This window comes from Cygnus olor, chromosome 1 (assembly GCF_009769625.2).
Source record: "Cygnus olor isolate bCygOlo1 chromosome 1, bCygOlo1.pri.v2, whole genome shotgun sequence".
Lineage (NCBI taxonomy): Eukaryota > Metazoa > Chordata > Aves > Anseriformes > Anatidae > Cygnus > Cygnus olor.
This window is the reverse complement of record NC_049169.1, coordinates 127318440-127343299: the sequence shown is the minus strand read 5'-3', so window position 1 is coordinate 127343299 and position 24860 is coordinate 127318440. Positions and strand designations below refer to the sequence as shown.

Here is a 24860-nt window from a genome sequence, read left to right as displayed (position 1 = left end):
GAGCTAACCAAAGGCAATAAAGCCAAAGGCAACTCCTGCCATGTTTAGAGCAGGGACTCTCAAGCTTAGTTTAGGTAAAACCACTGACACAGGTGGCTGTCAGGTCTGCGCTGAGAAGCAGGAAATGCCTCTCACATCCATAGGCAGCTTTTGCTCTCTTCGCCCATGCACCGTTCCTGATGCACCTACCAGAGTCTGGAAACTTCAGCTGTGAAAGGAGGTACATTGCTGAAAAGATGTTTCGTCTGAAAAAGATAAGGCAAACTGTTTGTAAGAAAAGTAGAACAGAGGTCCCAGCCCAAAGGAGTGCACTATTGAAAGGAAAGAAGAAAATAGGAGGCCTGTTTGGGACCTTGTTAGCTCAGGTGTGTTTTCTCCCTGTACTGTGGGGGCTTTTGCTGTGGTCCCTAGTTGAGGCGTACGTAGCCTGTCAGTCCTTGCCTACTATCAGTCCTCACTTGTGTTTGCTCTTTCCAGGTCCTGGACATTCTCTGGAGTGATCCAAGAAAGCAAAATGGCTGCGTTCCAAACAAGCGCCGAGGAGGAGGTTGTTACTTTGGCCCTGATACCACTGCCAGGCTGCTTGAAAGGTATAATCTGAAGATGTTGATCAGGTCTCATGAATTTAAGCGGGAAGGCTACGAGCTCACTCATGGCGGGAAGGTAAGGTGCTGCCATGTAAAGCAGAGATCTCCTGTGAATTTCACAGGCACATCCACAGATTTGTCTGCAAAGTTAATTAAGAAAATGAGTGACTTCTTTAAAATGGGTTCGAGGGAATTATGTGCTAAATAAGTAGATGTTAGAACAAATTACGGAGTTCTGACAAACACAGAAGTCTCCACAGCTTCAGGGAGTGGGGACTAGCTCATTACTCATCTGAAAACAAATGAACATCAACAAAATCCCTTAGGACAGTTATGTGTAAGTACAGCGTAAGAGATGCTCGTAGGCTTTCGAAGCCTTTTAACTCATTTCTCTTCTGCCATTGCTCGCTGACATGCTGTATCAAGATGCCAGCAAGAATCCTGAAAACCAGCTCTATCTTAGAAAGACGTTTCTGCTACAGTGTGCTATCACACTGCCCTCTAAACTGTGACGGGCCAAAAACGCAAGCCTGGAGCTCTGATTTGAAAAGTGCAAGCAGTTTGGTGAATGACATCGTCACTGGTTTCTGGTTTTACATGTTGACACTTCATTTTGTAACCTGCAGGTTTTTCTAAGATCAGTTTTAGGAATCAGTGTCAAGAAGAGTTGTTCTAGCCAACCCGCTTTCTTTTTTTCCTATGATCAGGTTATCACTATATTTTCTGCCTCTAACTATTATGAAGAGGGAAGCAACCGGGGAGCATACATCCGACTGAATCCGGATCTGATTCCTCATTTTGTACAGTATCAAGTGCGCGAGTGCACAGACAAGCAGAACTACTGGGAGAGGTAAAGATGCGTCGTCATGTGTGCAGTGTGAGCACCTGCTGCAAATCTGTAGCTTCATTTTACTTGGACAGGCATCTATTTTCCTCGTTTTTCTATTTTCCCATTTAAATATTAGTACAGAAGACAAAAATGTATTTTAAGTGCTCTGACTTAGTTTCCTGAGAAATTCCCAAAGGTAATTAAGAGCTTAGAACAGACGATTGTCAGGGACTCCTAAAGAGCCTATGCCTGTCTGTCAGGTCTGCTTTAAGGCTGCAGTGTTAATCTAGAAAAATCCTGTTATGAATGGAGTCCAAAAAGTTTATCGTTACAGCTTTGCCATGCCTAGCACTGTGGTCAGATTTACTAAAGCAAAGCAGCTTAGAATTACCTGCATAAACTTGATTATCTCTTAACTTCAGCTTATTCTTCTGGGGCTTTGTTTTGTTTTTCCCCAGTGTTGCCTTTTAGGATGACCCTGATGACACTGCACGTTGAAGAACAGAAGAATTTGATAATGAATGTTGAAAAGCATAAATTGCTGGAGGATTAAAATCCTTTAATGATCGGCTTTGCATTTTTTTTTTCATCCTAGGGTGAAAACGATTGAACGTTCTGCCTTGCAAACCTTACGAGAGAAGATTTTTGCTCACAGGTCTACACTCACTGAGGCTTTCGCAAAGTATGACTGCAACAACACAGGTAATGCTACCTCTTATGTGTGCATGAGGGCCTGCTGGCCTAAGGCTGGAGGGAGGCTGGGGCTGGTTGGTGACACACTCTCATTCCTCCCAGATGTGTGTTAGTGGATGCTTATCCCTAGAAAGCAACTTGGAGGATGGGGTGGGAGGTTTAAGTATGAAGAAGGAAAGAATTAGAACACCTGAGCAAATAAAGAAGCTCTCTGGGCAGAGAGTTTGGGCGGGGAAATCTGACTCCAGAAGCTCAAAGGTCAACACCTTCACTCAGGAGAGTATTCGGAAGATGTCAGCCAGGGAACTGGGGTCTCAGAGGAGGGAGAACTGGTCTCCTGAGTCTGGGAGCTATTTGAGTAGGGTAGCTAGGCCACTAGTGGACACACAGTCATGCATCAGCTGAAGAAAAGTCAGTAATAAATTGCTACATTAACCTTTTATGTAGGAGCAAGGCATTGATGACTTCTGGCACAAATACAGCTTTTCCTCATGATGGCTTCTCACCTGACTAGGTTGTCATCTGTGGCCCTAAGATGTTGGTGCTGCTTCTCTGGCTGCCAGCCGATCAACATATTTCTGTCTTGTTGATGTTTCAGTCACATATGTCTCTCTCTGTAGGTGCAACTCAGCTCAAATCTGAAGTACTCTTCATAGAATAATGTTTTTCTCAAGAAGTTTAAAAACATGCTGATTGAATCACAAAATTGTTGCTATTGGAAGGGACCTGTGGAAATGTTTAGTCTGACTTTGCTGCTCATTGTTAAGAATATTTTTATTCCCCAGCATTAGGAGAAAATGTTTGTGTTTTGTGACTTGTTAAACAAAGTCAGAAGGCATGCTGGTGTCTGATTTATGCTGCATCATGTACCAAATGTAACCATGAACCAACCCCTTCCGGCAGGCAAGATTTCTGTCAGTGACTGGGCAGCAGCAATGGAGTCTGTCCTCTGCCTCGAACTGCCCTGGAGGACGCTGCAGTTCCATTTAGTCAAGACAGATCCAGATGGAAAAGTTGACTACATGTCATGTTTTCACAATATGGAAATAGCTCAATCTACAGAAGAGGTAAGGAGGAAAACACCTCGTTGCAAATCTTAGAGGAACAGCTTTTTGCAATTTGAGGCACAAGACAGTGGTTTGGCCAATCCCATAGACATCTACATCTGAACTAGTTACCTAGCTTCCTTTTATAGTCATTGGAGGGAAATAAGTACTTCTAGGGCACGAATCATCATTCCCTGCTAAGGTAGATTCTGAAAATAGGTTGGATGAATCACACGCTAGAACTGCTTCCTGCTTTCCGGTGACTCTCAAGGGCATTTAGATAAGGTAGCTGAGGAGACATGCAATGAATCCTACCCAGAGCAGCTTTGCAAATGTGCACAGAACCAATTCTGGCACCTGTAGGATGAAGTCACAGTTGGAGATGGGCTGGAGATGTATGACCACCTGTAGCTGAGGTCTCTTCTACAGAGTCCAGTTGTTACTGGGCGACTGCATAGTGGTTTGGTTCTTAGCTCTCGCCACCATTTTTTTAACATTGAACGTTTCATGTGAGTGCATGACATCGAGCATTTTCCCTAAATCATCAGTATCTCCACAAATAATTACTGAAGGTAGGAGGTGTGAAGGGCTCCTTCACAGGACCCCCTCACCCAGAAGTGACAGGTTTCAGCTGATTCAGGGCAAGACAAAATATCATCTCTTGGAACTCAAGCATAAGGATTTTTTCCCTAGTATTTGACAAGTTAAACTGGGAAAATAGATTTGTATAGTACATATTCTGTTGGCTAAACTAATTCAAACCCAAGGTCTGAATTGTTTCCCGTGTATGATTTCAAAACTAGGTTCAGCCAGCTTTGGTTGAAACGCTGTGCAAATACAGAAAAGATCTGGAGATAATCTTTAACATCATGGACGAAGATCAGTCAGGTAAGTCTCTGTAACTTCACAGCACCAGCCCTAGGAAGCCTATACTACTTATCTTTCCCCACAGTTTCCTCAAGGCTTCTATATATAGAGGAACCAGGGGTGATGTCATTTTTCCACTTTAGTGAAGACTAATTTCAGCAGTCAGGCTGTACCCATATAAGGGACAGTGCACAAAGCCTAATTCAAGAAAAAAATCTCACATACTCAGTTTCCAGTACTGGTGTCACTTCTGGGGGCTTTTTCTCCCTTCTCTCACTCAGTATTTACTGCTTTCTTAATTCTGCTCTTGAAAGCGCTAGCTCATTGCCTGCAGTAAAAATGTACTTCAGTCATGAAATCACAAAAAATCATGCAAGCCAGGGTAGGCAGGTAACTGTCTTGCAATAAAAGCATGTGCATGCATGTACGTAGGAAGGGGAAACAGCACTATAAGAAGCAGTCTGCCATCTGTCTTCTTTAGGTTTGATTTCTTTTGATGAGTTCCGCAAGACCTGGAGAATCTTCAGTTCTCACCTGGGAATTGACGCGTACGATGCATCCATTGACAAGCTAGCCCAGAGCATAGACTACAACAAAGACGACTACATTGACTTCAGCGAATTTTTAGAGGCCTTTCATGTGGTTCACAAACGAGACAAGAAGCCAACCTAATGAAAAGGCAGAACTTCTTGCGGGTTGTCATGGAAGTTCACCTTCCTGTCATGAGTCACAAGCAGCCTGGGAACCCGATTTCCACACTGACAACCAATAAATGGTAATAAGCGTTGTGGTCACTGTGTAAGCCTGTTTAGTCCCTTCTGGATGATGTATACCTGCTAGTAATGAGACCAGAAGAGATGAAAAAACCACCATATACAGTATTACTGTGTCACTGCCACATCGGTACCTTACAATTTATCTTCACTCTTGGTTTCATCTCCTCCACCAATTTTATCTGTGAATATTACCAAGGTAGCACCTACAACCTCATGGGAGGAGAAACTTTGGTACATTTCTCTCAGCAGCCCTTAGAGACAGCTGAGAAACAGTATTAATGACCACAAGGAATATATCTGTCACTCCTTGGGGATATAACAGAAACAGCAGAGGCTTTCTGTGGACTGACTATCCAGCCCAGGCGAGTTAAAAAAGAAAAAAAGGGAAAAAAAACACCATATCATTAAAATAGGAAAATAGGTAGTTCTGCATTTAATCTTGCTCTTTGCATGATGCAATAAAATTAAAACATTCCAGGTCACTATATATCCTCTTTGAAGTTTACAGACCCAACTTAAAGGGTCTTATCTGAAAGGCGTTTACACTTGCAATAGATTTGTTCTTGCCACCGGCTACTTTTGCCTACAGTTGTTGGGGTTGGGGGCCAAGAAACAGTCATAACCTGTCACTTTAATGCTGGCTAAATCCACAGCATGTTAACATAACATACAATAGATCCTAAAATAAAGCTTTTGCTTTCACAGTAATATGTGTGCGGTGTTTTTCTGCCTTTACGTTGGTAGCCTACACATACTAGAGTACAACACTTTTGTCTGAAGTCAAACTGTATTTCTCTAAAACCAGGAGATGAGTAAGAACACAAAAGTAACAAAGTTTGATACTACTGAACCCAAATAATCTTGCATACAGTTGAGCATAAATTCTTAATCAAGTAAACTGATAAATTCTGCAATTGACTCTATGGAAAGCAGCAAGATGGAAGAGCCCAGTGTCCCATGTCTCCCCCTGTATTCCCCTGCTCCAAGCCTGCGAGCCAATATTCCCATTCCTGCACCTCACTCCTGGACCTGACTCACTTGCATATAACACTCTGAAAGCAACACACTGATATAAAGTGCGGGCAGATCAGGAACTTTTTAAACAAGACATTACCTTAATTCATCCTTATTAAATACGATGTATACAGAGTGCTTTCTGGGTAGTAAACAGTTCCAGCCTAACCAGTCTTTAAAATTTAACATTGAACCATGAGGTAAGTAGGTAGTTTTTAATTTAATAACAGTTTTGAAAATGCAAAGGAAAAAAAAAAAAGCTATAGCACCCTTTCTAATAATTTATCCTTACAGAATACAATAGCAGTCCAAGTTTAATACAGTGCCATCATTCCTAAATCTTATTTTTAATTGATGAAATATGAAATACTTTTCCAGAAGTATTTTATAAATTTACAGATGAGTGAATAAACGTACATACTTATTTCTATTCGCTGGAGTGGGGGGGTTCTCTAACAGAAAAACAAAAATTACAGTAAAATTTTAATGGCATTGGTAACGTTAAATGTGTATTTATAGAACGTGACAGTACAGATCTGGAGTCCTCCTTTGCCACCCCCAAGAAGACAGGACAAAACAAGGGTGTGTAACAACGTGGGAGCTCAGACACATTGCCAAAACCCTGCAGCTTAGATGTGCCCCTCTCACAACGTGTTCCTGAAGCCACTCTAGCGTTAAACTGAAGGATTAAGTTGAAGGACGCTTGCCTTGATGAGAGGGGACGCCAACAGTAAGGTCGCAATGCAGCACTTCACTTAGCATACACTGAGAAGAGGCTCCTAGGGAGGCAGCACTGCAGCCTGTGAGAAGCTGAGTCATTGAGCCAAAAGAGAAGCCTGCCCCTCTGCTGCTACAGGCAGACAGGAGCCCCCTCAACTCTGACAGAAGGAGGGGACATGGGAGGAGGGACTAACTGCAGGGCATGTGATGCCAGCGATAAAAGCCACTGGAGACTAGAACTGGAGCAGGAGACAGCCCAGCTACTTGTGTTAAACTCATTGTTTGAGCTGAAGCTCTCCCGTAACTCTCATCCCTATATAGATAGACAGATACAGATATATTTATTCCGCTATGTTATGCGGGGGCTATTTAATGTCACAGCTGTGAGTGGTCCTGTGAGCAGGGACTGAATCAGGCCGTGGCGGAGTGCCCAAACTGGCCCTACAGGTGCCATCAGCCTTCAGGCCAAGCACCTGATGTGGGGCTTGGATTGTCCCCAGGCCCCTGCTTCACCCACACAGGGCGTCTTCCTACAGGCCATGGAAAGCGACCGACCCTTTTAGGGCTCCTTCCCCGAGCAAGGGGACCATGGCTGGCACCACAGAAGAGGCCTGCGCTGAGCCAGCCCCCTCCAGCCCTGTTGTCTGCCCGCTTCCACGGGACCAGGGCTGCTGCTTCCATCCCCATGGCTGCAAACTGCTCGTGAGCAGCGCCGGACAGAGCGGAAAGACCAGGTCCCAGGTGGATCTGTTTTCCCGAAAGCCCGTGTTTCTGAAGCACATGGTGTGTCTGTGTACCTTTGCCTTCTGAAATGAGTGTGCAGCGAGTTGAGGATGGCCACACCCTCCTCTTCTGGCTCCCCCGGGAAGCCAGACAGCCGAGCTGCTCCAATTAGCTGCAAAGCTGTCACGGGTTTTACCTGGGAGCACACCCTCACCACCATCAGAGCCGGCTTGGTTTTGTAACAGCTTAATAACACAGAGGTGGATCCTCTGCAAAGTGTGTGTGTGTGTAGGGGGGGGTCTGAACAAAAGCTTATTTCCTTAATGAGTTTTGCATTAACTGTGCTTCTCCAGTTGTAATAATCCTTCTGTCCGAGTAGTAGCTCAGCAGAAAGTTGCAGCTGTGCATGACCTGGAAGTAAAATGAGTTTCCCCTCCACTGACATTGTGCTTCAGCATCCCACTTCTCAGTATCACTTATATCAACTCTTCAAATCACCAAATAAATACTCTTCCAGTGCGTACACTCCATGACTCCATGTGGTAACTGATCACAGTGATTATAAATGTGTGGTAATTGAGGTCATACTATGAATTTTAAATCAAAGACACTTACTTAAAAAAAAAAAAAAAGAGTTAAGGGGTATTTGTTTTGCTCTAGGCTCTGAACCATTGCTTCAGAGACTTGGTGTGCTCATGCTCTTGGACTGTTACATTTACATGTTTAAACCAAAGGATTTGTTTACTGAGAAACACGCTAGGTAATCTCTCACAATGCATACAAAAATGGGGGAAAAGCATAACAAAAGAAAAAAACAAAAACAGGTACCATGTCAATAAAATGACTTCCACACCCAGGTGTGTGCTAGTCGTACCTGAACCGTACCTTTACGCTAATCCCTCCACAGGTCCACAGTGCCCATGGTGGTTAACGCAGCCCTTGCCTCTCAGAGCATCCAGCGAGCAGCTCCTGGGCCCTCACACTGCCAAATTCTCCTAAATCTGAATCACCTCCTGAGGCCTCCCACACTCATTGCTCTCTTGAGCAAGTGCCCAGATGTTGCAGTAGCAGCAGCGCCTCCATGGTAGCTGTGCCACCTGAAGCTTGCCTTCCCTGGACCACGGGTGCTGGCAACCAGCAAGCGAGATGGGCTTATTTCCCTCTTTTCATCAAGGTATTTCAGATGACTGCATAAAACCACAGCAAATCGCAGCTGGTGCCTGGGGTGAAGAAAGGTTTTCCATGCCAGAAGCAGCCTACCTCTGTTTTCAGATGAAGTGGCCACAGAGCCGTTTCCCTGCATGACACGCACTTACTCTCTCTCCTTAAAGCAGCTCAAAGCAGCCACTGAAACTCATTTTCAGTGGACAGTCTCATGGCACAGGCACAAACCTGGGAGCTGTCTGGAAGGAGACTACCAGGGAGCCCATCCCTAACCACGACTGACAAATGCGCCTTTAAAGAAAAAAAAATAATCACAAAAGGAAAAAAAAAAGGAGGAAAAAAAAAAGAGAGAAAAACATCAAAGCCTTCCATAAACTCACCCTGCGCTGGAAGGGTGGCAATTACGCCATTCTCAACTCCGAGGCTATTTGCAAAGGAAAGGATCAGGAGACTTGGGAAGGGTGCTCGGGTGGCTGAGGTTTATCTTTCTCCGTTCAGAGAAAAGGATTACAGGCATAAAACTGTCTGTCACCTTGGAGAAGCTGGAGTCTTGAGATTTTCGTGCGAGGCGCTGGGGATGCCGGGAAGGAAGCCACTTTGTTCAGATTAAAGAGAGAGGCAGCTTCCTGAGCAAGGCTATCATCTCAAATTAGTGGATATTGTAAGACATTTGTCTCTACTGCACTAGCCCTGCACTAACTAGGTGCAAACGAGATGAGAATCAGGGTAAACGTGTATTAAAAATACCACCTGGTTACCTCCAGTTATTCCTATTCCTCTAATTTACATTTCCCTGGATGTTTCACACTGCATTAGTGATTCACAACGACGACATACATTTACAGAGTGCAGGGGAAAAATTAATGAATTCCATCACTTCCCTTGTTTGGGAGACTTTATGCCTGAGATAGAGCTCCCTCATTTTATTATGCCTTTTGATCTCCACAGATAATCTGTTTTCCCCTTGGCAGAGCTGTATAATTCTTGCTAATTTAATATGAATTACATTTATGCACTTTGGGCAGAATGAGCTTCATTATTTGTTATTTCTCACGCCCTCCCTTAAAAGTAGGCCACATTCCACCTACCTGTCCCCCGCAGGCAGGCATGCACATAACATGATGACTCGCGTAAAGTGCTGAGGTAGTGTATGGCACACACACATGCAGCAACTAAACAAGAGGTTCAAGGCAGCGAAACGGGGAGAAAAAGCTTCCTAGCCTTTTCTCCCTCATGAGACACTGCTTATTGCATCACACAGCCTGTGCTAGGCAGGAAATCCTGTAAATAAATAATTATGGCTTTTGTTAGGTATGTCATAGTCCCATAGGCCCCGCTTGGAGCACTGTCGTAAAAAAAGTGGCAAATTCCTGTGGCTATGTCTTTCTCCAAGATACCACCAGTAGCTCCAAATGATTTCTGAAAAGACACACACAAAAAAAAGAAGTAGGGAACGTTAGGCATTTATCCTTATGCATTGGGGAAAAAAACAAAAAGGTCTCATGATGATTTTACATTTGTGCTGAATGCTGAAGGCAAAGCCTCCGTTCCCTCATTAAAACCCTTACTGGGATTGTTACAGGATATACATGACTTAGTCGGATTGGCCTAAGTAAACAAAGAACATCTAGCTTCACAAATTTTGTCCTTTTTTTAAATACTTAAATATTGATGATTTTAACGCTTCACACTCTGCTTTCACAATACTGTTCTATAATTTGGTAGAGCTGCATGCAACTAACCTGGACGTGAACTTGGTCTCTGTCTTACTGTCTGGCATGTACACAGTGTGGTCTCTGAGCTGTTCTGTTTCTGGCAGCTGTACCCGCACAGCTTTTCCTGACTTTCTGCTGATAGAGGACTGAATGCTTCTTCTCAGAGTGGCTTGTGCAGTGCTTTGATAAAGCCAAAGTTCTCTTCAATCTGCCCACTTATTTCAGAGCGTGTTAGCAGCTATGATTTTGTCCCCACTAAATCTCCCACAATTCTTAAATTAGTTTTCCAAATATATTTCCAGAAGACAGTGAGGTGATTTGGTTTTCCTTCATAGGGGCATAAGGAAAAAATCATATTCTCCACACACCAGAGAAGGATCAGGGGTAGATTTCAAACGCGAAGGCTTCCCACCACTGCCCCTTGGACGCACTCACCAGTTCCTGCAGAAAGAGGTCGTTGGCCATGTGCACTATTCGATCCACGTGGATGATTCCCCCAATGCTGTTCACCTCGATGTCAGACAGGAAGGTAAGGACGAGAATAGCTTCCACCAGGAGCTGCCGGTACTCGGGCTGGGGTACGTGGTTCAGCACCGACTCCACGTGCACAGCAAACTTGATTTCGCACGGGGTCATCTGGCGAGTGAGAGTGGAAATGGAAATTAAAAACCGACAAATCCAAAAGACCAGTTCCCCACACATCCCTCAGGCACTTAAACATACGCTCCTCTCTTCACGTGGGGGCAGCCTGACTGAGGTGAACGAGACGTCTGTACGGCCTTAGCACCGACAGAAAGTTTTTGTGTCGCTAGGCCCTGATCCTGCACACAGTTATGCAACTTCCAGAGAACTGCTCCAGCCCTGCAACCCATCACACACACATTTTACTTGCACACAGGACTGCAGATACTTAGCTTGCAAATTAACTCCCTGCTTCTAATGTGCCAGTCTCGGGCATTCTGCCTTCTGAGTAACCTGCTGCCATTGCAGGTTAGTCGCAAAACTGAAATGACTGTAGAGATTTAAAAATAGCCACCTGCTTAGTGTGAATGCGCTTTCACACAAGCAAATACCTATATTGTTTGTAGAGCAGCCTAATTCTCACTGGCAGAGCTGTATGGATGTCATGTGAAATGCTGACACCCTAGGAGGTTTGTGCTTATTTAGTCTGATTCCTTTAAACAGCAAAATTAGATACTGTCTAGGTCTGACAGGCTAAAAATATAAACTTATTTATCTACACAATAGGAATAAATAAAGCTCTCCATTCTGCAAAAGAAGGCTTAAATTTGGCAGAAAATTCCAGCTCTTCTCTTCAGCTGTTACCACCACCCCTCAGAAAAGAAGAAAGCCAGAGACAAATCAGGTGCAACCTGACATGAAAAAAGTCTCAGGCATGCAAGTATCTCTCTTCTGCTGAGAGACCTCTGTTCACAAGAGTTGTTTGTTTCATATTTGTGAATTTAAAACTTGCCAGAGTGCCTAAAGGCAGAGTGGCAGTCCAATGGGGGAAAAAGAAAAGTATAAAGAAAGGTTAAGGTTATGGATTTAACGAGTGAAAGCTTTGGTGAGAAACCATCATCCTCAACTGGTGTTTACTCTTGAGGCTGTGATGCCAAAATACATTGGCTGCAGTGGCAGCATTTGAAAAAAATGGGGGGGGAACAAGCAATGTGTCTACTTTATTCCAACAAGGCTGAGCTTTTTTGTTACTCTGCCTGAATGACTGTAACCAGCCACCTCCTTTTCAAGCAGTGCTCTGTGGGTGCAGCAAACTACTGCCATGGAAGCCTACAGAAAGCAGGAGCAGCAAAGGGGCAAACCTAACACAAAACCCACCCACTCCCAGGCCTGGCTGGCAGAAAAACTCATCTGCACAGCCCCGGTGAAGCTGGCAGGGGTGGTGGAGGGAAGATCCAGACCTCAGCTCCCTCCTGGAGTAGCAGCCACTTCTGTTTTTAAAAAAGGTCCTGCAGCATTGGCCCTGCTCTGCCTCTTACACTGTGAAACCAAATGTTCAGTCATATGGCTAGAAAATCCTCGGCGTTTTACTGTACCTCTCTGGTGGTTGAAGAAGGAAGGACGTAACCATCAATGGACAAACCATGACACTGAAACAAAAAACATTTTGACAGTGAACAGAAATTATAGTTCTTGCAAGTAAATCTGAGTGAACTCTGATCCAAGCCAATATGTAAAACCTTTCAGTTAAACAAACAAAAACACCAAAAAACCACCACCAAATCTACCACAAAAAAGAAAACCTGTTAAAAATATTGTTTCACCTTTACTCAAGAGGTTATTATGTAGCCTGCCAAATGTTAGAAATAACCTTACGTGACACTTGCATAGTGTCCTGTATTCCATTTTAGCTATTGAGTGGGAGGAAAGAACTTGGAGAGCCACTACAGGAAGGGGCAGACAAAGGACCAAACCAAATCAATGAGAAACTTCTGTGGAAAGGATGTAGAAATAAAAGCTAATGCAAGAACACGACAACAAACCATGAAAATGAGAACCTTTATTTCCCATTTTCACTAAAACAACATTTAGTTAAGTGTTGCAAAACCAGGGCACCTCAACTCAAGCATGTCAGCATGTTATGGTGCTTGGAAACGGGCCACAACCAGTGGTGGAGAGGTGGTGTTAGAAATACCAAGTGGTATAAAAGAGAAGGGTGACAAAACATAAATGGTGAGAAGGCAGGCTAAGGAATGACACATCTGGGTACCTGCGGTTATAAAAAATAAAAAATAAAAAAAAGGGCACATCGAGAAGAGTGCTTTTGTGAACAGTCCATAGTGTAAGAAATATTTAAATAACTTTAAATAAGCATAATTAATTTTAATAGCCAGAAAACCATTAAATACTCCCAGCTGCTACAGTAAGTCAGGACAGAAGTGATGTTCACTGTTGAACGTATGTTGAACATACTAGAAGATTCCACCAGTAAATCTAGTGGTCACATATGACTCATCTTGGCTGATACCAGCTTCAGAATAACTGATTTTAGGACAACCAAGAGTGCTCTAAGCTGGTGATGCACATCTTTGCAAGGGTGTAGGCTTGAACAGCTCAGTTTTGCAAGCTGCCAAATGCTGTCTGTCATCCAGCAAAGGAGAACAGGTGCATCATTTTGAAGTAAACAGAAATTCTGAATTCTCCTCTTTTCCTTCCTGGAGATCTGTTTCAGTATATTTCCATACCCCTGATCTCCAAGTTGCTACACAAGCACAATAAACAAAAGCCATCAAGAATGGCATGCAGCTCGGAAGAGCCAGCAAGAGATCTCAAGACATTCTGGAAGACTGAAGTTTCGACCCTCATTCCCTGCAGCCTTTTTCAGCTGGAGCACATGAAGTGCACTGCATTACAGTGCCCCGCAGCGGCAGTGACCACAACTTGCATAAGGCCAGGAACAGTGCACAACAGTGGTGAAACAGAATTGTTCAGCCAAAATGCATCACCGGTGTTTTCAGAGAAAAATGCACTTTCAGACTAACGTGTGGAGTTGCATTAATGGAGCCTTTATATGTTTGAGAGACATGTTCCTACTAACAACTCTAGTTTCCACTGGTCTTCCAGCTGAAGACCAACTTTAACCAGCAACACAATACCTCTGAAGCACCACCTTCCCATGTTCCCATACATATTTTTTGTTTCCTGCCTTCCACAGTTGTCAACCTACCTTCTGAAGGATCTTCCACACTTTCTCATAGAAGCCAACAGGAACTCTGTTAATGGCACCATCAAGCCTCCTCCTGCGCAGCCACTGCCCTTTGCGGTCCCCCCAACTGATGTCTCTGTCGGAGCCAGTAGAAGAAGTGCTGGTGGGAGATGGTGGAGTGCTGCCCCTCTGTCAGAAACATTAAAGCTTTTGTTAGTTTCCTTTTACCATCAGAAGTGCTTCTGCTTGTGAACACATTGTTCTGTTAAAAAGCTAGCTGAGGACCAGGAAAAAAAAAAAAAAAAAGAGAGGCCAGGACATCATACAAGGTGCTGGAGCAGGACTGATCCCTCTCTCTACCTTTCATAACAAGCTTCAGTTCTCCAGCACTTCAGTCATTTCTCAACAAAATAAGCAAGCAGTTCAACAAGGGATAAGTCAGTAAACTTCACTGCTTGGTTCAATACAAGGCACGACTGCTTTGACAAGTACAAGCTGGCTGGCAGGGCAGTGTTACTGCTCCACCAGATAGTGGAATTTACTGGCTGGTCTGATTTGGACTTCAGGCTCAGGGATGTGAGGGAATCAATGGGTCCATGATTCCAGCAAGCGAGGTCCTCCATGCAAATAGCTCCATTAATGTATGTTGATTAAAAACTGACTTTATGTGGTCATTTAATTACCACGCCCACCTCTCTGTAAGTAGCCACCTTGTTTCCTTTATTGTCACTATTGTTCTATTATTTTACCAAACTTGGAGACTAAATTAGGCAGCAAATCTTCTTCCAAGTTGTGGCACTATCAGCACATTCTCACTGTCACTTCCACACCAGGGTATGTGCAGTCTGCCTAGTCCTTGCACTTCCAGACACTGTGTTATTCTGTAGCCTCGTTCCTTTTTGCGCACCCATTACTTTCAGCCCACAGAGGACTTCACTGACAGCCCGTTCTCAAATCCCATCCTCTCTTGAGTAAGGAACTGCCTAAACAAAGTACTGGGGAAAATGCAAAATACGACCAAAAACTGCACGTTTGCAAAGGAGAGGCTCAGTGACCCCACACAGCCAAGCTCTGCAAAAAGAAAGTGAAAACAAAGTCCATTTTCACTCCTGTTGGTGTCAGTGAGACACGAGTGGTGTTCCACTGATGGTCTGATGCACCCTATTCCTTTACTGCTGACTCAGATAGTCAGAATTTCCTCCACACTGTTCAGCAGAGCGAGGGGATGCAGGAGGGTCAGTGCCAAAGCAGAGAAATCCATCTGCACACAGCAATTACTCTGGCTACTCAGGTAGTTCAGAGAGGCAAGGATCTCCTTCAACAGTTCTGTGCATTTGAATCAAACACGGTTCAATTCCGCCTTTCTGCACTGGGATGTGGGAAGAGTGAGGCAGCAGCAACCTGGCAGTTGTCAGGCCAGGCCACAGGGCTAAGGGAATGTGCACGTGGGGGTGCTCTGTAATTGTGTATTTAGGGCACCTGAGTGGTGTGCCAGTGACAGCAAGTCTCCAGGCGCAGAGATCCTCTCATCACAGCTGCCAGTTCAAGGTGCAGGCATAGCTGCAAGCCTTCTGTCTCCTGATGACAGATTCGGAGCCTCAGACTTTAAACTGCTGAGGTTTCTGCTGGTAAAATATTTAAACAATTATCTCTTTTCTTAACAGCGAGAGTTGAAGAAGGGCTACAATTCTCTGCCTTGAAAGAATATGACAGCCCGAGGAGACACCCAGGCCTGTAAAACCCCTGCCTCAGCAATCTGAAGCAGTACTGGTTTCATTACTGTCCAGAGACTGCCAGGAAAAATGGTACATTACATTACTTTTAAATACTGATGACACCTGTAATATAATCAAGTAACTAAATCTGCAACAGTGCTTTATCTGCTATGACTACTTAACCTTCAGAAGAACTAAGTGGATCTAAATGAGACTATTAAAAGATTACTGATGAGAACGGGCTCCCAGTGAAGATGAGCTAAATGAAGAGGTAGGGTTTTACAACAAGCTTTCACACAGAAGAAGCTGCAGGTGTTCAGAGCCAAGATTCCTGCACACGCATACACACAGAGCTGCAGGCAGTGTTTTACCGTGGAAGCGAACATGCTGCTTGACATGGAGTGGCCCTCATGAAAGAACTACAAAACAAAAACAGACACCAGCAGGTCAGACAGACGGCCACGACAGAACAGGACGCAAACAAGGTTAAGTAACCCATCTGTGCAAAGACGAGGAGCATGGAATAAGCTCAGGTACTCAGGGGAAAACCATGGCAGACTCTGGCTCCTGCAGCACTGCACTTCAGCTGACTTTGGGACAGCCACGTCCGATGGCCAGGGTCACCACGGCACGGCAAACACAAACCACCCCAGTTAAGGAGCATGCTGATGTTTTTCTGCAATTCAGGGTCAGAAAAAAAAACAAAAACAAAACAAAACAAAACAAAAACAAACTCCCCACTTCCATTCTCCCCTCGTTACGTCAGCTTCTTCTCTTTGCAGTGGAAGGCCATCGTGCTGCAGGAAGCCCGCAGGATGCCAGCGGGGTCGGCAGTGCTGAGCGAACAGCTGCAAAGCAAAGCTTTCACAGAATCACGAATGCACCCCTTTCCACACTGAGCACTTTTCTGTAGCTGTCCCCTCCCAAGCCATGCCCTTTAATTAGTGTTAATGGTTCAGACCTAGGCAAAGTTTTGGTTTTCAGACTCCAGAAACATCTGCAGTAAACAAGAGAGCTGCAGCTGCTCAGCACACAGGCTCTGGTGTAAAGAAATGTTGGTGCAAGTATTACAAGTGTCCTTCCTGACACAAAGCTGTGTCCTCACCCCCAACCCAGTATGACATAAAATCGGAATTTGGCAAGTTATTTAGAGAGTGCAGTGAGAGCAGGCAGGAAGCACCATGAATGGATGGGTGGGGGGAATAAAAGTAAGAACAGCCAATTCCTCATCTGTGCAAAAAGTGTTTCCATCTAATGCAAAAGCAATGCAAGGAAATACCTTTTCAACCTTAACAAACTGCACAGGGATTCAGCTCAGGCCCACCTGTGTATTTAAAATAAAATAATGCTGCCGCCTAGTGCCCAGTCCCTCTTCCTTCTGGGAAAGGCTCTGAAGTCAGACATCCGCGGTCGGCTGTAAGACCAACAGCCACGCTCAAACTGAGTTACTAAGGTCACTTTGGAGCCTGCATTAAGCACCCAGCAGCATTTTCATAGACACAACTGTACCAACGGTGGGGACAAGGCAAGCTCGGCCACAGTAACACCAAGGCACCAGCATGGCTCAAACACAGCGACCAGATCTCACGAGACACAAACCGCACGTTTCGCAGGCACCTTTGCTTCTCTGATTGATTGTATAACAAAAACAATTATTAACTGATCTTTATGTCAGCATCAAATGCCTTATGTCGAGCTCATACAGAAATTCCACTCCTCTCCAAAAGCTTAACAAGCAAACTTGTTTCATACAATCAAGGTGAATACCACATACTTCCTTAGAAACTTAGAGACAGCCTCAGAGTAAATGCAAGACTTGCTTATTAAGCTCTCAGCAGAGAGGGTAATTTTGAAATGTTTCTTATATGAAATACTTCATTCTCATAAATGCCTTTTATCTGATCACTATCTTCCTGTTTATCTACAGCAAAATAAAATTACTAATAGAAACACAAAAAAGAGAAATCAAAAACACTTGTAGTAAAACCATCAGTCACATGAATTCAGAACACTTTGTGTGTGTTTTCTACCACGTCTCTTCATATGTTCAGTTGCTGTGCTATTTAAAATACTGGACATACATACATATATATATATATATATATATTCTAGCAATAGTCATTCTCAATTCCTGAAGAAACAAAACAGGAAAAAAACAAACCAAGATTTCTCTTCCAAGTGTATCTTTTTTCCCAAAGGCACATAGACCATATTAGAAACCTGTGCAGAGTACAAGAATGACAACTGCATGAAAGCTTTGTACATCTGACTTTGCCTTAGCTAAAAAATTATAAAAATGCTGTTTTAAGGTTGATGCCATGAATGCATTACAGTTTGCTCAAGTTCTTCTATATCCAGCATGTGAAAAAGAACAAAAAAGGAACTACAGTTTGGGAGGAAACATCCCCTTCGTGCTTTCTATCAGCTTTAAATCAAAGGATGTTTGGAAACTTCTGTGATTTACCATGAGCTTATTCAGCATTAAAAACAGCCTCCCAAAATGCATACACAAAAATCTGACTTAACACAGCTCCAAAACAGCTGCATTTTCTGATGAGCACTGACAGAAAACCCTCACCTGCTTCATCTCGCTCTTTAATTTAGTAATACCACTTCTTCCTGTTTTGGTTGCTCCAGAATGCCCCATTTCATGAATAGAAATTGCAGGGCTAGATGAAGAGGAATCCATAGGTCGCACTAGAAGAAGCAAATGGACATTTAAAAAATTATACAGGTCGGAAAACATACGGAATTGTATTTAGAAGTGGCAGATAAAAGCATGTCCTTTCACAAGCATACAATGCTCTTTTTGACAGCATCCTTTCAAATCACATCAATAGTTCAAGCCTGATTGCATCAAGCCAGGGTGTAGATCCACAGTTGGATATTGGGGCCTGATCTTCCAAGACACTGAACAATCACAGCATCAAAAGACACTGGAATTGCAATGAGTCTGTGAGGGCTTAAGAATGAACCTGGAAACCTGCTGAAGGGCCAGCTGGGAATTCTGAGGATCACAGACACTCCTTGAAGGCAGGCTGGATACGCCCTTTTTATGGTCTTTGTTCTGGTCACATAAAATTTCTTCATTTTAAAAGTTTGCCTGATACAATCTTGATACAAGTGCAGGATAGTTTCCATCATGTGTGGTTTTTTTTTATCCCTCAGCAGCTAATATACACAAGTACTGGCAATCTATGTTTAATACATTACCGGTACTTCTGTTTTACATGCATTGAGAGTACAATCCTGCTTATATGATGATCTAACTCTATATTTACAGTACTCACTTAACATATGGACAACTTACAGCTTCTTTCCACACCAAACTCTTTTCCACTGAGAATATGATGTAGGAGATTTTTCATATCAAAGGGGCTTAGATTCATCAAACTCTCTGAAGCTTCTTCACCTAGTTTAAAAACAGCCATCAACAAACATCACTATAAGCTGGTTTACAAATTGTTTTCCTAACTGAACTGCTGGCTGGCTGGAGTTCCACCACATTTATTTTTGTAGCTAATGCTTCCTTTAAAAAAAGATTAATATGTTGTCATTTCAAAGAAAATACATTTCAAGACTAAACAAACGCTGCATGGAGATGACTCTGTTTGCATTACTGAACAGCCTGTGCAGGTTGTGTGAAATCTCACTGAAGCTGATGATGAGAAAGCAGTTGCTCCTTCACAGAGCAGGATTGCTTGAAAAATCACTACAGCCATCTCCCAAAAGCAGATCACATAGATCTAAATTACAGAGCCAGAGTTATCCCGTAAAGAACAGCATGCAAATGGAAGGCTTGTGTTTTATTTGACTAAAGGATTGTGCTTGTAAGTGAGAGAGAAAAAGCACATACATATACATGAGCGCATATGTACACGCAGACAAGTCTCTCAAAGGAGAGCATGGAAATGGTGGCAATGAAGCTGAGAGCAGTGTGCAGAGAAATAACTAAAGGAGCACTGGAAAAAGAGGCTTTGAAGTATGAATGAAGCAGCTTCTGGTTCTCAGCTTCAGCTTTGGGGGAAATACGGTTTTCTGTGCACTCCTCATAGAGAAACAGGATTATCCCAGAAAATTACTTAGCTACATTTATCAACTTCTCCTAAGAGACAAACCTGCCGCTTCCTCAAAGGCGGGTATCCACCTAATTTTCATAGAAACATAGAATCATTTAGGTTGGAAAAGACCTCTAAAATCATCTGGTCCAACCTTTTGTCAAAGAGAGCAGCAGCGTCCAAAGTGGGGACCCTTTAAAATATGATTCATGAAGTTTTCCCCTTTGAGGTGTACTAGTACATTAGAAACAGTGATGAGCTAAGCCACAAAAATATGGTCCAGACCATGCCCCTAAATGTCAGCATTTGAGAATGTATTTTCATCACATTAATTTGACCACTTCTGATGATGGTTTCTTCTTGACTTTTGACCCCTTTGAACTCCTCTGATGTGGAAAAATCTTCAATGTTTTTTCAGATATTTCATCAGTCATTCTTCATTCAGAAGATCCTAATCCAGGGTCCTAATCCTCATTGCAATTAATAGCATTGAGTCCCTAAATACACACGCGTACAATTTGATGATCAGCACCTCAAACACTTAGTGAAAGTCAGGGGACTTAAGTACTTACTGCCTACTTCAGACTGACAACGTAGGGGGAGAGGAGAGGCAGGAATCTTTCATTAAGTGAAAAAGGGAAGTTATTTTCACAGTTATTAATTGTACATGTTGAATGAAGAATTTAACACGTAAATGAAAAAACAATGACTACGTTGAAGCAGAAATAATGCCACAAGTATCTCCTATGATAAAATTACACTTACCTGAGCATTTCAGACTCCGAGCCAGCTCAGTGGCCATCACCTGAATTATCAGACCGATGCGGAGCCTGAGCATCTCCATGAAAAGACTAGGCTGTGATCGAACGTACATTGCCAAGTACATAATTATTTCCTGTAAGGACAGATCCATAAAGGCACCTATTCAAAGTGGGTCATCTTAGGTTTCCCAGTCACAGCAGGAACACTGGCATCACACTGGGCACAGCTTAAAGAACCCTTTTTTTCCCCATGTTGCTTACCTGTGTCAGGACAGCAATACTGATGTCTTGGCCACTGGCTTCATAAATAAGATCTGTGAGCTCCTCAGGTGGCAGGGGGCTGTAAGAAGGCAAACCACAGTTAGCAGTTAGCTCAGGCACTTGCTGTTGACTTCTTGAACGTGTACTGGAACCAAGTCACCCAGAAACATTTTTGCACTACAAGCTTTTCTGTCTTGGTGGCTGCAATCCTTCCTAAGGTTGAGCAACAACTTTTAAAACAAGATGATAGTAGCAGAATGGTACCAGCAAGATGCAGAAAGGCAGGCTGCTTCTACTGAGACTGAGCTCCAACTTACGTGGTAATGATTTTCTCGCGGGGTTCTGGTGGCAGGCCCACAGTAAGTTGCTTGTGGTGTGACAGGAGGTCTGTGCATGCCTATCATGATGTGACAGAAAACAAGAGACCTTTCTCTGAGTCATGCAAAAGCGATACAGCTTTTAATTCCAGAAAATTAAGCGTTTCTTTAGCAATTTTAAGTGCATTTCTATTAACTACCAAATGTGCAGATCCAGCAGAATGCTGTTAAGCAGTTGCCAAACATCCCCTGATATCAGCAGGGCTATGAGTCTACCTAGGATGAAAGCTCACACTGAAATCAGCAGCATAATGTTTATGTACTCCATTGGGGCTGGAAGATCAATAAAGGACTTTACCATAAGATAAACATTTGATTTTTATTTAAGACAAAAAAAATATATATCAATGGAAAGCTTGGAAGTATTAGCTAAAAAAATGTATCCTGTATACTAGTATCTCTCTTTAAAATAAAATAAATAATAAAAAAATTACATTGCATTCCCAAATTATGTACCCTGAAATAGGTGCTTCCTCCAGTACCAGTGTTTTACTCTTCTATATGTACTTTCTACAAAAGAGGGTGTTTAATTTACCTGTTTTAGCATCCTCAAACACAGACCTCACTGACCTACGTTCCTCTGATTTCTTTAGGAGTCTATTTTCCTTCCCTCACCGTGGAACAAAACCACTACTACAGATCACCTCTACTCTCATCCTCCCCAGTTCTTTGCCAACATCTTTGAAATTTAACATACATAGCCATGTCTGTATTGCTCATCCATAATGTCTTGAGGATAGAAAAGGTACTTAGTGAAGTACCATGCAGGATGACTATCAAAAATTGCTCCCTGCAAATATGACCATCAGTAGAACAGGTCATTCTAGGTGTGACTATCAAAGCTTTGAAAATGGCCAGGAATTAGAGAAAGAGTTATTTGGAAAAATGCAGTGCTACGTACAAACTGCTGTACTTAAAACAGCAGAGAGGAAATGTTTTTGTAATGTTCAAAATGAAATTTGTGCCCTTAAAATGGATCTTCCTTGCTAATCTTGAGTAGTCCCAGATATCCTAATGCCTCTGTACACCTGCAGCCACTCACACTACAGACTGCCTGCCCAACGGGACACGAATTGCCTGATCATGTTTATGCATAATCTCTAGCACCATAACACACTGGTGCTCCAAAAGTGTTTATGCTACGACAATAGCAACAAGCGATTGCCAGCGACCACTACAACTTTCAAAGCACATAATTAAGCTTCTCAGATAAACAGAGATTAAACAAAGCCTTCACAATCATTTGCACTTTGACAATCTCAATCCATTCTAACACTAGCACAGTTCTGAAAGGTAAAGATGCTGCAGTAAGATTTTAGATCAGAAAAACAACCAACGTTTACTGAAAATTGCTGCAATAGGTATGTTGTGAAGACCAGAAGAAGGCAAGCACAAGCCCCACAGGCACTTGTGCCACACATTGGTAGCCTTATCTCTGTTTCCAGGCAGGAAACTGAACCAGCACTATTTGTATTTCATACCTCTGCCAGGACTTCCACTCGCTTTTTAAGTATACCAGAAATATAACGGATTAATCCCCACTCCTGATTGAGGCCTGCCTTTCTGTAAAGCTCGTTGAGCAGGCAATGAACAGTGACGCCATATTGTCCGTTCAGCTCTGTATCCCAGTCAGGGCCTCTGCCGGAAAACAGAAGATAATTTTCATTAGAGAAAAAAACAAGCAGATTTCTAAGGGCTCCTCTATGAAGGACAGAGAGAGAAAACAGGAAACTCACAATACCGCATCGCTTAATCTTACCACACAACAAGCAGCCTGATTTTGATTGAATTGCTCATTTTGCTGACAGACTTAAGTACACGGGACATGGGGGCCCTTCACCAGAGATCTGGTGACATCTTGTGACAGCAACTCTCATATTAACTAGAACACTTAGTTAGCCATAAGACCGTGACCCATAGAATTTCCCATCAGACTTCAAACTGAACATGCACGCAGATAGTTTGCTAGAGGAAAGCTCCATATGTTGCTCTTTAAGAGCAAAATTCAGCACTTTCTTCAGTACTGCTGAAGACTGCACCCATTTTTTCACACACTTCAGGGACCTCTGAGTTTTTGTGCCTTGCGTCTTTCTTATCTACTAATTAGATTTCCACACTGCTTATGCCATTACTGATAAATCAAAGGAAATTTCTGGTCTTCTGGTTTTGAAATTCATTGCATTATGGAAAAAAAAAAAAAAGGCACTTCTTGTTGACAATGTTTTGAAGCACCACAGAATGACCTTTCAGCTCCTGTTAGAGGGACAGAGTTCACCAGAGCCCAAGAGAGATATCAGTGGTTAAACAAATCTAGAACAGGAAATTAAACGTGTTTTACGTAGTTAAACAAAAAAAATGGTAGTTTTTCAGGATCTCCTTTAATCTTTAAGAGAGGCTGCTAAACATTTTGCTTAGGAAAACAAGATCAAAGAAGAGGCCCTCACAGGAGAAAGACTAAAATAAACAAAAACGCAATCTCTGTAACACTACGGAAGACCATCTGTGATCAATAAATTTGCACCCTTAAGCTATCTTTCTGCCAGATTCTAGCTGTATTCCCCTGCATAGAAAAAAAAAAAGCCCAGTAAGAATATGACTGTTGGTCTGTATTTGCATTTTGTTCTCATCAAACCTATGTAATGAGCAGCTGTTTACCAACCCCAGTAGCTTGGGTTAAACCGTTCCCAGAAACACTTTGAAGAGCACTGAGTTTTAGCCAATAATGTACTTAAGCACACAAGGATTAGAGGAAAAAATAGCGACTACTCATTAAAGCTGCATCTGTGCTTTAGTTAGAAAATGACAAGATTAAGTATCCCTCCACTTCCCTCCTTGTGTGTAAAAATCACACCAAATCTTTGTGAACTTTATTAAGTGCCACAAATACAGCAAGGGGTGTTCTTATTCATGTAAAGGATTTATACGTTTCACTGGAGTGCTTGAGAGCCTGTATGTATGTGCAATTGTGTGCCGATCAACTTTGAAATTTGCACAACCATTTTTTTATTTATGCAAATTATTTATGTAGTCAAGATAACTGAAAATATTCCTGTTAAAGCAAAAAGCGTTTTAACCTGTCCCCTCCAAACACAACCCTGAATACTGGCAAGCTTTTGCACAAGAATAATCAAATACTGGGGCCTTGGTCAACCTGATGGTCACCTAGTGGGTGGTATCCCTGCCCATGGCAGGGGGGTTGGAACTTAAAGAGTTCTTTAAGATCTCTTTCAACCCAAGCCATTCTATAATTCTATGAAATAGCTGCGACAAACTTAAAGAAGCTGAAGTTTATATTTGGATAACTCACTTGACTATATGCAAGATATATAAGATATCTGCTTGATCATGGAGCGTTGGGCATTCGTTCAGGTGCTCAACAAGTTTCCTGCAATCCAAATCACCATGAGCATCTTTAGGTAAGTTCAAAACGTTTTCAGAGTCCTAATAACAAAGAAGGATGAAAATCAAGTAAGAGACATTGAAAAAAGTAGCAGATCAAATTCAAACTGTAGTTTTCCATTAAAGAACACAACAAACATGCAACATAACTCTGCACTTGAAATATAGACATATCATGTAGTTCTTGTCAGATTACTGCAGGCATGAAAAGGAGGCTGATCCCCAGAAACACAACACCCAGAATGGAACTTTTGTCTCTAGTTTTGGTTGACTCAACAAGAAAAGCTATTTTTTGGACTAAACAAACAAATACTTCATAAAAGAAAGAAACAAAATTATTTGCATGCTTTTCCTGTCTTTTTCTTGTCATACACTGCTACTTGCAAAGACACAGAAGCAGAATGATACTACTTTTATTTTTGGTTGAAATCATTTAAAGTTCTGTCTCTAATCAGTATATATGTGGTGCTTTAGGAATGCAGATGTTG

General features: G+C 42.7%; 2 protein-coding genes across 10 annotated transcripts in view; one reads left to right on the top strand and one right to left on the bottom strand.

Moving 5' to 3' along the window:
- The window catches only part of PPEF1 (protein phosphatase with EF-hand domain 1), a 36420-nt gene extending 30917 nt beyond the window's left edge, over positions 1 to 5503 (top strand). For all 8 annotated transcript variants that reach the window (XM_040532548.1, XM_040532550.1, XM_040532541.1 and 5 more), the window contains 6 exons: positions 478 to 663; positions 1295 to 1437; positions 2012 to 2118; positions 3013 to 3176; positions 3959 to 4043; positions 4504 to 5503. In XM_040532548.1, the coding sequence (XP_040388482.1) occupies positions 478 to 663; positions 1295 to 1437; positions 2012 to 2118; positions 3013 to 3176; positions 3959 to 4043; positions 4504 to 4694 (876 nt within the window). In that variant the 3' untranslated portion in view covers positions 4695 to 5503. The remainder of the gene's footprint in view (positions 1 to 477; positions 664 to 1294; positions 1438 to 2011; positions 2119 to 3012; positions 3177 to 3958; positions 4044 to 4503) is intronic.
- Positions 5504 to 5641: 138 nt separating this feature from the next.
- The window catches only part of PHKA2 (phosphorylase kinase regulatory subunit alpha 2), a 44997-nt gene continuing 25778 nt past the window's right edge, over positions 5642 to 24860 (bottom strand). Inside the window, exons 21-32 of one of the 2 annotated variants that reach the window (XM_040532507.1) lie at positions 24281 to 24414; positions 22455 to 22611; positions 20914 to 20993; positions 20597 to 20675; positions 20340 to 20469; positions 18827 to 18928; positions 18095 to 18213; positions 15888 to 15935; positions 13823 to 13990; positions 12192 to 12245; positions 10570 to 10770; positions 5642 to 9838 (exon numbers count right to left, since the gene is read on the bottom strand). In XM_040532507.1, the coding sequence (XP_040388441.1) occupies positions 9665 to 9838; positions 10570 to 10770; positions 12192 to 12245; positions 13823 to 13990; positions 15888 to 15935; positions 18095 to 18213; positions 18827 to 18928; positions 20340 to 20469; positions 20597 to 20675; positions 20914 to 20993; positions 22455 to 22611; positions 24281 to 24414 (1446 nt within the window). In that variant the 3' untranslated portion in view covers positions 5642 to 9664. The remainder of the gene's footprint in view (positions 9839 to 10569; positions 10771 to 12191; positions 12246 to 13822; positions 13991 to 15887; positions 15936 to 18094; positions 18214 to 18826; positions 18929 to 20339; positions 20470 to 20596; positions 20676 to 20913; positions 20994 to 22454; positions 22612 to 24280; positions 24415 to 24860) is intronic. The other variant, XM_040532515.1, reaches the window with a different exon arrangement.